The sequence below is a fragment of the Semicossyphus pulcher genome, unplaced genomic scaffold (genome assembly GCF_022749685.1).
Source record: "Semicossyphus pulcher isolate SPU_LCO1_2020_fin unplaced genomic scaffold, fSemPul1.0.p SCAF_11, whole genome shotgun sequence".
Classification (NCBI taxonomy): domain Eukaryota; kingdom Metazoa; phylum Chordata; class Actinopteri; order Labriformes; family Labridae; genus Semicossyphus; species Semicossyphus pulcher.
In genome coordinates, this window is record NW_027211615.1 from 17,339,097 (window position 1) to 17,353,300 (window position 14,204).

Here is a 14,204-nt window from a genome sequence, read left to right on the forward strand (position 1 = left end):
TGACTTACCACAGAAGAACCGACACACAGTGGACCCTAGCCAAACATCCGGAGGATCTAGATTTAGCTGATGAAATAGCACTAGTTCCCCCCTCACCAACAGATGCAGGAAAAATCACACAAACACGAAAGAAGTGGTCTCAAAATCAACACATCAAAAGCAAAGCCCATGAGAATCAATGGCAAAACCATTGTACCAAGAATCGTAGATAATCATCAAGTGGAGAAAGACATCTTTTCATATCTGGGACTAAAATTACTGAGGACAGACGAGTGGAAGAAAAAACCTTCTACTGGCCAGACACCATCATCAACAGTTAAATGTTGGAGCGCATCAAGCGGGACCCCGTAGAACTTGAAAGGACAAGGAAGTGGATCAATCAACAGGCACAAATATGGAACGCACCAATAAAGAGAAACTAAGGAACCACCTGGAGAAGATGAACAGAACAGGATATTGGATGAAAACAATCAAGACCAGAGAGAGGAAGCCGTTCGTAGATGGCAAACGTTCCTTTGGGGAAGACAAAGGCCTCAGTAAGTTAGCTATTTGATGACACAGTAACAACAATGTGAAGAACTTCTGCAACAGTGTCGTCCTTGGCTTTTTTTTGGTTGGATCCTCTTCAGCCAATTGCGGCTGATTGTATTTAACCTCAAGTATTGGGCCAATTAATCGCTAGAGGAGGTTCCTGCTGCTTAATTAGCATGCCATGTTAACTCTGTGCTGTCTCAACAAAACGGTCATGACAGAATCAATCTGAGTGGGGACGAATCACTTGAGAGCACAGGTGATCAATAGGCTAATGGGAAGTTCTCCTGTGGTAAAAATGGGCTGCTTATCTTAATGACAGTATAGACGGATGAGTACATTGATTTGTGGAGATTTCAATGCGATCGTAGTGTCGGGTGTTGTCCTTAAAAGTCCTCCAAAACAAAGCTTTTTGATGTACAGATGTGTTCGGGCTACAGTTGCGAGCTTTTGACACATCGGTGACAACTTTTACAAAGCTTCAACCGGCGAGATGACTTCACACCACTTCAATGAATTCATTGACGATTCAGCCTCTGTAGAGACCAACCCTGATATCTCTCAAGGGAACGTCACAAAGGGCTTCGGTTTCTGGATTCTGGCGGCATCTTGGTACCAGCTGCCATGAACCGCTGCACCTCATTGTGAAATCTACCTCCTTTCACCCCAGTTATGTGTGTAAATACTGCCGACAGGCTCCCTGCCGCCGTGAATACTGAACGTGTCAAAGTGCAGCTACCCAGGGAAAACTTTGGTGTCTGAGGGAGCATTTGTAGAATAGAAACACACGTCATGCCTGTCAGAACTGCCTTTTTGTTTTTATACTCGGCTAAGGCCTGCCTGTCTCTCAGAGATCTTACACTGGTCCATGTTAAGGAGCACAATGGCGATGATGCTTTCCTCACAGAAAATGACTAAATGGAGTCAGCCAATTTCATGTGAGAGCTGCAGAGTAGATGCCATTAACATAAAATAAAAAGGGAGTTATTGTTGCCTTCTTAGAGAATCAACAGAGAAAGTATGTATTAACCCATCAGTGCTTACATTTTTATCGTAATCGGGAGTGCACTTAGCCTTTGCATCTTTTTAAACTGCAGCCAGGAAGTGTCAAGAGCATTCTTGTTGGATGCATTTATACTTACCAGCTCTTTCCCTCCAGCTGGACTTAGATAAGCCACATGCGAGGCATTACCGCACCGTAAACGAATCACGACGGGGAGAAACGAAATCATCTGCCCACTTTTACATTTCACCCCTTCGAAAATCTGTCTGGCAGCTCGGAGGTGACCTATTTTCTTGGTGAAACATTTGTCAACAGTAGCACATGGAGGGGGGGATGCTTGGTTGTGTCTTAAAATGTTGTTTGCCTGTGGGTTGTGGAAGTCTAGTATGTTCAATTTTTGAGTGACGGCAGCTCCTAAGGGTGCTTGAACTCTAAATGCTACAAATGACTCTTTAGGTTGTTCAGATAAAAGGTATTTGCTGCATGTCCGCACCATTAAAGTCTTTTTGATTCCAAACGCTCGCGCCTATGTTGTGCCTATCTCGCAATTCCAACAGGACAAGTCTCTCCCGTTCACCAGAGAGTCGTTCAAAGTAATCATTTGCTTCAAATGCCGCATTCAAATAGCGATGCTGCCGATTTAAACGAGTACCCTGACAGGGAAAAGGGATCAAGCTTTGAGCGCAGTTAGTCGGTGGACATGTTTCCACAGGTGGCCGCTGGCTGCCTGATGACTTTTAAGGCAGCGAGATGGAAAAATACATGTTGTTCCATTTGAGATTTGCTCATGTGTGATGCCAACCAGAGCAGAATATTGCACCAAAGCCATAACCCTCTCGCTCTTCACTTACAGATGGACAAACCCAGACATTGCACTCCTTCTCTGGCTGACCCAGGCCTCGTATTTATACCGAGACATCATCTAGGTCTGCTGGGTTTGACGAAGAAGCCAAGAGAGGTTTCACCCAAATGCCAGATTGTCTTATTTCGTAGCATATCCAACACCTTGTGCACTATATGACTGAATACATTTAGTGAAATATCATACAGCTCATAGTACAATAGTTCTGAGGACAAACTATATTCATAAATAGTATGATGCTACATGGAGACACTGTACTCACAATGGGCTTCATAATTGCATTTCCTCCAATGTCAGTGTACTGAAGCAGTATTAGACATCTTGGATAAAAAGGTTGCATTATATTCCAGGGAGAGAGCTGAGAGCACACTTATCCACAATAGACAGATGGGGAGTTAGAGTCTAAGCTCTCCCAGTGGTCTCCCGCTTCAGTCCATATTGGATGGATGACGCAAAGATAGCATAATGGTAAGCAGGAAGCAGGTGGGGGATGAGCGACAAAACATGTGACAAAAGCATAGACTGTACAAAAGAAATGGACGTAGCCACTGCGACATCACCAACTGGTTTGTGAACCCCACTTTTGAAGCCTCCAGTTCTTCATTTTGGCCGTCGCCATCTTGGTTTTTTTGGAGCAGATGGTTTGCACGCAGTGCCACATCCGTATCGTGTCACCATGGAAGTGACTTCTCAATCAAGAGACTCTCTAAATCATACCCTGCTTTATTGTCGATTTATCTCTACACTGGAACCTGATCAACAAAATGAATACTGCGCTGTCTTGTAGAAGACTTTAAACTAGCGACTGAGACCAAAAAGGCATTCGGAGAATGTTTTCTGAGGTGATAAATCAACTGAGAGTTAGGATAATTTTCCGATACGGTTTTATACAATCTGACGTATTTTTGCAAACAGTGCAGTCGCCCCCTGCTGGCCATTAGAGAGAACACAGGTATAAGGCACTTCTGCATTGGCTTCACTTTTGAAAGCAAATGCAACAGTCTCTGGATAACTCACATTTCTCCACTAGTCAGGACACTTACCTGACTTATATTAAGGTCCAAACCGACAACCTAATGTTCATCCAAGTATTGATTTTCCGTTTGCTTGTCAGGTGGTTGAAGTCAGTAAATGTCCAATGGTATCAAGAAATTTCACAATAAAAGACAAAATAAGTCCGACCACCCGGATTAACTCAGCCAGCAAGTTGTTTTGAGCAAAGTCAAGCTCAAGTGGACCCTTGGTATTAAATTACTTTTCGAATGTGGGCTTTATTATTTGTCTGGCAATGAAAGGACTGATTTCCCTGCAAAAAGCTGACACATATCCTCCCACACAGAGGAAGAGAGGAGACAGAGCGGGAGATAGTTGAACATCCAGAATTAAAGAGATGATGAAACTACTGAGCTCTCAACTTCACACACACCTTGAGATAAAGTAAAGCCAGTTATTGGCAGAAAATAAGATCTGAAACATGTTAAATATTACAGTTTCTATCTTCACTGCAGCACTACTCCTGCGTTCAAGGGCACGGCACTAATGACAGTATAAAAGGGATGGACGAGATTAATCATTTAGATTCTTAAAATTAAATTTAGAATAGCCTATATGAAATATTAACTCCCTCAAATTCATTTTACTCCTCAGTTCCAGCGAGGTCCTCGTCTAAGGATGAGATATTGACGTCTCAGCAGAATAACAATGATGGAAATCTCACGAGGCAATGAAATACTCATGATGTCATCTTTATTTCCATTTTAAACAATGAGCTTATGCAATCAAAATTATAGCCTGGTCACACACCCCAAATGACTGAATGATTATGGACTCATTTAATGGGGTCCTGTAGAGGGCGCCCAACCACCCACTGTAGCCCCAGCAGTCACTGCCACAGCTGATTCCCAGCTGCATGGAGAGATGAAGGCCTCTAAACGCAGTGCATGCGTTTTTAAAAAGTAGTTCTTTCTTACAGAACATTATATACATTTTGGAAACTTGATTGACAGTAAAAAAAACGGCTAATGAATTACTTGTAAAGATGTTAAGTTGATCAAAGCCTTCTACTTCAACTTGAGTGACAAATGACCAGAAACTAATGCCACCATAAATCCTGCTATAGTGTTCGCATTATATATGTATATGTATATGCGTTGTCCTTGGTGTTTTATACTGCATGTTTCATCAGGAATCACAGTGTGGCTTTGAACATTCATTTGTGCCAAATATACATTTGCTTCAGTGTTGAGGAAATATGCTGTTAATTAGCACCATTTGATTGAAATGTTGTTGCTAGGAAACAGCAACAGTCCAACTTCAAGATTCTGTGAGTATTTCCAAACACTTCTGCTGGAAGTCCAATAAAGTTTACACTTGCAGCATCACTTTGAACACATGATCATTAGTCAGCGCCGTGCTTGGAGGAGGTGGACCCAATGGTGAGGTGAACCCAGTGGACAGAACAGTCCTCCCTGCACCTTTTTAATTGGGGTATTCCTACTGATAGGAAACTTGAATTAAATCTCTGGAAACCCCTGGAACTGCCTGTAGGACCCCTCGGGGCAAACTGAGATCCCATTTGGGAACCACTTAGCCTGAAACTTTAAAAGTTATGTGTTAATAAAAAGTTGCAAATACAATGAGGCCTTTAGCAGCAGCAGCAGCATTGTGTGCTCGGACAGACTAACACAGACATCTGCCTGTTCCAAACCAAAGAAATGTGATGTAGCAGATGAATGCTACATGACAGACAGCCGCTCATCGTGCCTGTCTGATAAAGGAGGCACGGTGAAACATGAGCAGACAGGAGGCGAAGACTGTGTGTTTGGTGTTGATTGCAAAGGTCTGTCAAAGCTCGATCTCCTGAATTCCAATGGTCCCATCTCTCTCTCTCTCTCTTTCTCTCTCTCTCAGCATCCAGCAGCTGCGCCTCTCATGCCTTTCTTTCCTGACGCTGAGCGAAGCCTCCCATACAGATGAGCGCTGGAAGCCACGCACCTCTTGACGTAGCCACAGACCGGTTTGCGGTGCCACTCGGTTTTCCGTAGCACGTATTGCGCAACGTGACTGATGCTCAACTGGCTCCACGGTGGGCACATCCGGCTCCCACCGTCGCGTGAATTCGTTATAGAGTGGTCTCATTACGCCGAGAAAACAGCGGACATCGGCGAGGAGCTGTGAAGAAACCATCCGCCGCTGGACCCTCCCCTCCTTCGCCGCCACCGGGAGAGATGAGTCAAGCGCGCGGCGTCGAGGTGCAGTCGTGATGTGACTGTGTGAGCGCACGAGCCTCCACAACAGCAGACTCCAGCCGCCCGGAAGGTGAAAACGGTGTGAATTTGTGGGTGTTTTTTGTGAAGAGGAGGTTATGGCTTCGTTTAGCAGCAGGAAGTCAACGCAGCAGCGGAAGCATCCGCGGCGCGAGCCCTGACCACAGCTGGATTTGAGGAGCTATGTCCGCGTGTACCGAGCCTCCGTCCGCCTGTAGTCGACAGTACCAGGGTGTCCCCTCTGTTTGGAGCCGCGGGGGTCTTCGCTAAAGTCCAGGCACACTCTGTATCAGTGGAGGGACACTACCTGGAGTCGAGGAGAGGTTTCTGTGTGTTGTAAGGCCGGGCTCTCTGCAGCCCACTCCCCGCATCAAGCGTCGTCCCTGTGACGCTCGCTCTCCGCGTTTTGACTCCTTGGCAGCGGACATCAAAACCATCACTACCTGAGTCAGTTTCCCTCTCGCGACCGTATAAATACCTTTTAACAGCGAACACTAAATTAATCGACGTGTTGGTTTGTAGCAGTGCTGTGTCTATGCACCTCACTTACACCAGCCCGGAAAGGACTTCTTGCCATTGAGCGCTGGATATGCAGAGATTAACGTGAAAGGATGGATCTAATTATCTGTGTTTGGGGGCTGCTGGCGCTGCTCGTGGAGGGCATCCGTTGCCAGGGAGTGTACGGTGAGTGTGTGCAATTTGTATCCTGCTGAAAAGCAAATGTGATCATGACCTTGTAAAACAGTGGTGGCTCATAAATCACCACTTAAGACTCGCACTGTTCCTTAAGAAGAAAAAAAAACACATTAACTATTGCACGGGTGACAAACCAGGGCTGATGTTTGAGTGAGGGGCTTCAGATGTTGTCAGAGACCCTGAGGTTATACAGCAAATCGCATGTGTAGCCAATCATGCACAGCCCCCCTTTTTCTCATCCAATCCATCACCCATGATGGTCTGTGAGGAGGCTAAATTTAGTCTTGCACCTTTAAAGATTATCACACCGAAACCTGCTGGATTCCTCCCACTGGTCACCTACATGTTATTTCTTAATTAGCATTCAAAAGGTCGACATGCCACTTGTCTTACATTAGACCAAATGTATCTTTGAATGTCACCATAAGGACTGTAATCTGTTGAGCAGTGGCATTTAGTATGCACAGGCATGAATAATTACCATGTGCGGTGGATCTATCTTGCGTCTCTCTCTCATATCTGTCTGTCTGAGCCTCTCACTGTCTTCCACACACTCTTCACAGCGACAAGCACACATTCCTGTCTCTTCCCCCTGTCTGCTTGTGCAACCAGTGGCACAGATGATGTCTCATATGAGTCGTCATCCTCGCAGGCAGCCAGCGAGCAGCAGCAGCAGCAGTGTGGTGATGATTTGTGTGCACTAACATTTGGACGCGGAGGAAACCTTGAGGTGCTCGGCCCTGACCTGTCGCCAGTGACCGAAGCGGGGGCGTGGGGGGAGAATGTGAGGTCAAGTTGAGATGTGGGGTGAGGGTGGTGAGTGCACTAAAGCACTAAAAAAGGATCCTTGTTGCAGTGTGTGTGTGTGCAGAGATGATGTAGCAATGAAAGGTTACTGTGAGCATGTCATGCTGCTGCACCTGACCAATGATGCGCCTGGATTTTATCTATTCTTTTGCTCTAGACGGAGGAGGTGAATAGGATAATAAATCACGGCAGATGGCAAGGCCGCTGCAGCATGACTGCTCATATATGTGCACAGTTACTCACCACAATTCTCCTTTTTAAACACCTGTTGCATTACCTAATCTGCAAGCCTCAAACCACTCACAAGCTGTGTACGATCGGTACGCAGGTTTGTTTGGACTCGTCCAGCTACGCTTTAAAGCCTGAGGGCATAACCGCTCATCAAATATTGATGTCTCAAGAAATCAGCGTCGATCTCCTTATCCACTAAATCAGCATCTAAAAGGCATGCACATATTCAGGGGAGACGTGCACGATGCTAGCCGTCAAAAGTGATCGCATGAACGTCAGATCAAAAGCTGCACATTTCTTGGTGCGAGCAAGCTGTCCGTGCTGCAGCGTGCGGATGAAGATGCAAGCTCATTAGGGGGAATCATATCCCATAATGCTCGAGCTGGAGTTGGTATACAGAGGTACTGTATGTGTGGACTAGTATAGCAGCAGCAGCAGCAGCAGAAGAGAGAGGCAGATGTAGCAGATGGAATTGTTTGAGCATTTATCTGTCAATGTTTGTATGTAGTGCAGAATGAAAACTCCCTGGAGCACGGTCGCCATCACTACAGTGTTTCACCTATTTCACAGCGTCTTTGCTTTAGTGTGTGTTTGCTGCTGCTGTGTATTCTGCGACAGGAAGTTTGAGTACATAAACGTCAGTTTCGGCCTGTACATCCCTCATGTTTAAAGCATGTCGGCGTCTCCGGGGGGGCGACCCCAATGAAAAGGGTCAAAAGTCAACATTTATTATTGATAGTGGCGAAACATTAGCATGCATGTTGTGCATCCTGTGAAGGTTTTGACACGTGAAGGAGGGAGGGTCGTGAGTGCTGTGCGCCACAGGTGAACGGCAGTGGGTGTGTGACTGAATGAAATGAGGCCTGTGAGAGGAGAGAGAGAGAGAGAGAGAGGTGCAGGTAACTTTTGAGTGGGAGATTTTCACAAGAGGTTTTATAGAGGGCAAGCGCTGAATATCTTTGGGAGATGATAGAGCGTCTTATTCACTTCCTTCCCCGTCCCCTGATTTCAAGATTGACCCCAGATTGGACGAACAGGCCGGTTTGCGAAAAAAGAGAGCGACGCTACGCATCGCGGCCGCCGACTAAATGTTGGAATCATGATGTCGTAATGAAGAAATCACATACTAGTGCGTTAAGTGGTGCTGCCAGAGTCATTAAAGAGGATTGATGAAGGCTAGTCATCCCTCCATGACTCCAGGCCACAGAGGGGGGGGAAAAAGAGAAGCACCACTAAAAGTACATCTGCTCCACTCCCTCTCTCTCTCTTCCTTTTTTTCCCTTCTCTTAGACTCTTTTCTCATCACTTTCACCACACACACACACCAACCCTTCACCGGGAGATTGCTCTATTACCTCGACCTCTGCTCATCTTCGTAGGCCAGTGCTTGCTCTTCCCTCACAGCAAATTGAAGCACCTACAAAGCCGCTGAACATTCTCGATCAGCGTTTATCTCTAATGTGTTTCGACAACCAACGTGCACCAAACGCGCATATCAAACAGCTGCGATGGAACATGACTCTTCTGATAGCATGGAGATGTTCCTTTAACTGGAGATGAACCGCCTTCGCTATGTTCCCTTTGCATCAAAGTCAGTCAGCGACAGCATCCATGGGATGCGCACATGTTCCTGATCTCATTTCGTGTTATTCTGCCGAAGAGAAAAAAGTTGCGACTGCGTTTTTCCTCCCATTCCACTCTACTTCTCCCCCTCTCTCTCTTTCTCTCTCCATCTCTCGCTCCCTCCCTCTCGTTTGCATTGAAGTCCAACCAATTGCTGGGGTTTCTTTTCATGAGCCCCGGTTCAGACGCTCTGGCTTCTAAGCTATGCAAATGCATTCTGCCAGTGAAACTAAAGCCGCCTTTGTTGGTTCTCAGAGGCCTCCTCCACAGAGTCCTTCATCATTCCCTTGGATCGGGACCCTCACATTTCCCACCGTAATGAGACTACGGATAACTCTATCTCTTCTCCTCCCTCCCACTCTCTCTGTCCCTATCTCCTCTGCCTGTCTCTCTCCTCCGCCTGTCTCCATCCTCTCCCTGTCTCTCCCTGCATCACTCTGGGGAACAGACCAGCGGATGGACGTCTGCAGCATACATGCTTCAATCAGAGGCAAATGGGGATATACTATAGCTGGGAAGAAGTAATTCGATGCAGTGTGAGGTGCACATTAGGGATTTCTTGGTACCCCAGGGTGGGGCTTCTTATAGCACCAACTTAATCATACTGAATGTCAGCTCTCTTTGGGCTGCGTCCTCTGAGACTGGCTCTGAATATACACAGCAGAGACAATGTTTGAACTTAGAGTCTGAAGCAGTCCTGCTGTGCTGCTTGTTCGCTGGATAATCTTTGACAGTTTTACTTTAATACTCCGTTACAATGCGATTAAGGTGAAACAGATGTTTTTCAGGGTGGTGGACTTTGGAGGCCAGACGATAGATTGTCTCTCCTGGTTTAAATCCTCCGCCAATTTAACATACCAGAAAGCCTCCTGCAGCGTCTGCATGGCACGCACTGGGCTTTATCAAAATGAAATGTGAACCAATCCAGAGCAATCTCAGGGTCCCGTTTGTTTGATCCCAATCAAAGACCAAATTGTTACACTGTTGCATTTTGCCTCGAGTTTGCTTTGTGTTCTGGCCGCAGCTTTTACCAGCGGACCAAAAGTTTTGATGCGCGAGGAAACTGCTTTCTGATTGGTCAGAATTTCCACGTGGGAAAACTCCCTGAAGTAAACAGAGAGAGAGAGAGCACACTGTTCGATTATACTCAACATGATCGCGGGCCTCGTTGCTCCACCACCTTTGTCCTCTACTTGTCTTGCTGCCCGGCTGTTTCTACAAGTGTCAACACCCGTTAACAACCCACAATGCACAGTGTTTTGGTTTGCTTCTTACGTTAAGTCCTACTTTAAGTCCAATTATGTTCTCACCTAAATCGAACCGGACCTCGGTTCATTTGGAAACAGGCCGGGTCTCGTCTTTTCTGGCGAACCATGCTCCGATAGTTTGGTCCGCACCAGAGTTGGAATGCGTGTTCACACCTGTCCAAACGAACCAGACTTTCTGAGGAAAGTCTGAAAGTCCGGACTAAAGCTAAAGCAAGTGATGTAGTGGTAAAAAGATCAAGAAAGTCTTCTTGATGTGGAGGTTGGAGGAGATTGGCCAAACAACACAGGATCTTCACCCAGGAGACCAGATGTCAAGTCTTTTCTGAATCCAAAACTAAAGGTTGCGTTATTGTTGTTACTTACCCCATGGTTTTTTCCTAACCCATAACCATCTAGTTGATTGTGCCTAAACCTTAACAAAACACAATTCTAGTGTGTTAGAAAAATCAGATGCTCCTAGGTGTGTATAACATGCAACAGAGATCCTTTTGGGTCTGAATGAGACCCCAAAAGTTTGACCCCAATTTGACCGTGTCGGATGGGAACACATCAATAAGACTCAGGGATTTGGGAGAGGCAGATATTCAACATCCCAAATACTGGATCCTACATTTCCCATAATGCAACAGGTTTCCTTTAACTCTCCCTGCCTGCTAAATGCCCACGTCTTTCAAACCTCATGCCATACTCTGTAATGCAGCCACTCTGTTCTAAATCTCAAGTAATCTCAAAGTCAAAGCCAAGATAATCCCGATGACATCAGTGTGACATCATCAGGGTTAATTTCTCAGACTCTCGAGAGCTCCTAAGCAGCCACGCAAGAAGCAGAGCTGTTATGACAAGCTGAGTCATACTCCTCGCATGTGTTCAACCAGTGAAGTGTTCCTTTAATTACATCCCTGCGACTTCCTGTTCAGCTAAGAGATCACGTTCCCCCATCGTCATGCGGGGTGACACTTTCCACTGGATGGATGCCACTCTGAGTTCTGCCCTCTCTCTGCCCCCTTTTGAATGATGTAGCCGAGTCTCATTTGGCAGTAGGGTGATATAGGAAATGGCACTGTAAGCTGTAGTGTTGTTTAAAAGCATTTTCATCTTCTACAATGTCCTCTTCTCGGAAAATGTGCAATCCCTTTCCTTGTTTTTTTTCACGTGCAGTTCAAAGCAGAGATAGAGTCAGGTAAAAAAAGGGAAGTATAATGTAGCTGCGGTTAGTTTGAACAGCTTTAGCACTCTCCTCTTTCTACTGCGAGGATTTGGATGAGTTCAGGAACACAATTTACCTCTGGATCATTCAAGGCCAAATCCCTCACTGCCGACCAAAGAAGCTTATTGTAACCTGGCTGGCTGCTTCAACTGTTAAGCCCACATCCCCAAACTGTGAGCCACTTGTCCCGCTCTGTACAGTGCTGAGGACTCATAAAGCTGCTGCTAATGATGCTGTACTTGTTCATTCATTAAGTCCTGTTCTGCTGCATAACTAGACCGGCCCCCTGCCCTGGTTTATTTATAATCAAAAGTAATTCTGCTCTTGTAATGAAGTCTTGTACGGCCTCGAAGTCGCACCTCCTCTGAACCAGAACTGCTATTTTTCCCTTTGTCTCCTGACATTGTAATGAAGTGGCCATTCATCATCCGGATCATTAATAACAAGATTGGAATCTTAAATGTCAACCTTGGTCCTGCTGATATTACCTTGTAAAGCTGCAGGGCTTTTATCTGTAGTGTTTTCATCTCCTGTAATAGTGTTAATTTCCTCATGTGGACGGACACAAGGTCCAAATCCAATAAATTACTATCACAATATCTTGGTTTAGGAAGACAAACTGGTCTATATGGCGGGTGTGGGAGGACCCTGACACTGTGGCACTCTAATGAAATGTTTTGTTGCTCTTGTCCTCATCATTTGCAGCAGCTCTTTCCTGAAGATGATTGAGACTGGCTTTAAGTTCGACCATTATTGAGACTATTGCTGTGCATTAGATGTTAGTAGCGAAGGCATCCTGTTGGCATTGGTTACCAACCAGGAAGCGCACGTCATCCACTACATCTCTTCCTCTCTGTCACTTCCTGTCAGCTCTATACTGCTTAAAAACCTAATCCTGAAAAAGCCAGTATGTTCAAATGACCTCAGTGACAACAGCATGTGGCATGTAGCTCATATTCAGCAGATGATGATCAATAATAAGATGTATATACTCTGTTAGGTCAAGTATTTTCAGTTTCCTGTTCTGACGACATTAGTGCTGCTGTTTTAGAGCTGCTACTTTAACGAAGAGGTGTGGGACTCCTGCTGTTTTAATGCATGTGCAATCAGGTTGCTAGCCAAGAAATAATTGACCATTTATCCATAATAAATTCTATTATAAGGCTTCAAGTATTCATATAGATATTATACTCAAAGCCCCTTGTAGCATTTCTGGTAGTTATTCTTCTGGAGGTGCTGGAGGAGTGTAAAAGAAAGGAGGCAGAAATCTTTGCAAAACAAAGAAGAAAAAAATGCAGTGGAACACCGGAAAAAAGCGAGTCCCAGGAAAATTAACATGAACAATAAGCTAAAAAGAAACAGCTGATATAGCATAAGTTGTTTTCCACAGTCGAAGCCTGAGTGGCCTTATATAACCCTCTTTGCCCAACTCTAATTGGACTAAACCGCTGCATGTAGTAAGAGAAACCATTATAAACATCTCCCTGGATTACTCTCCCAATCTCATCTAGCCAACAGTGTTTGGTCACACATAAAATAAAGAGACGACTGGGCCCTCTCCTCTCTAATAGCCACAGTAGCACTAGTAGACAAAGGGTAAATCCATGTTACAGCACATTAACAGGTGAAAGATGAAACCTTTTAACACCCCTTACACAGACCGTCAACCCACACAGGTGTTTTCACTTATGTTGCCTAATTAGGCCTCTTCCCCGGACAGACAGGCTGAGTTTGATTGACATGACTCTCACTCACTTCTTGATGTGGTTTGTCCTGTTGGGGCGGGGCATCTTACCTGGTTATGTTTTCTGTTAGTTTATTGGCTATGTCCCAGCTTGGCTCCATCCAATGCACCTGGCAGGCTCTAATCAAGCATTGATTTGTGATTGAAAACACCTGTGTTGTTGTGCAGCCTTTAAGTTGTAGCCTATAACTATGAAGGTACTTTCGGTTAAATGTAGTGGAGTCAAACGTACAGGTAGCCCCTCTAAAATGTAGTAAAGTACATGTTTTTTAAATGAAAATACTAAAGTAAAGATACCACAATGCGCTATTTTATAAACAATCCAAAACTGCCTTATTAAAGGGCCACCCAATATCTGATCTGTGCAAGTTTTGCAGCATGAATATTTGAGAAGATTGAAATCCTGTCCACGTTCGCGGTTGCTCCAAGACTTAATTTCTAGGGAAAAGACTTAGGCAGGAAAAATGAGAATCATAATTAAGACAATAGAGTATAAAGCCTACAGGCTTAGGCATGATCCCCTCATTTGAGTCAGAGCTCTGCTTTGTGTTTCACTTTGCGTTTTACATTTTGAGCTCAATGTATAACCATTTATTCATTAACATTATCATATATATGCCAGGTTTGGTTTATCCCACTGCCTGCTGAACCCTGAATCTTGCCCAAAAGACATCCATACCTTCTTTATGCTGTTGTGCGGCTCGCACGCTGTACAGTTTGGTGAGCTCGGGCATACTGTATGCTGGAAGGATAAATACAAGTGGATGCCAGAGCGCGGCATGCAGCTGTACGAGCTCTGCACCGATAAGAGCAGAATAAAATCCCTTCAGCTAGAAGAGAGGAAACAGATAAATATATGCTTTATGAGGAGCTGAGAGAAAGTGAGGCATATGTCTTTTTACCTGCTTTATCGCTAATTATATGCTAATTAATGTACGACTTAACTGCGTGTTCCAATTCATTTTG

The 14,204-nt window shown here is 45.1% G+C and overlaps 1 protein-coding gene across 1 annotated transcript in view; it reads left to right on the forward strand.

Annotated features, from left to right (window-relative positions):
- Window positions 1–6,273: 6,273 nt before the first annotated feature.
- Window positions 6,274–14,204, forward strand: part of LOC138613419 (MAM domain-containing glycosylphosphatidylinositol anchor protein 2-like) — a 194,982-nt gene continuing 187,051 nt past the window's right edge. Inside the window, exon 1 of the mRNA XM_069687090.1 lies at window positions 6,274–6,346. Coding sequence (XP_069543191.1) covers window positions 6,274–6,346 — 73 coding nt within the window. The remainder of the gene's footprint in view (window positions 6,347–14,204) is intronic.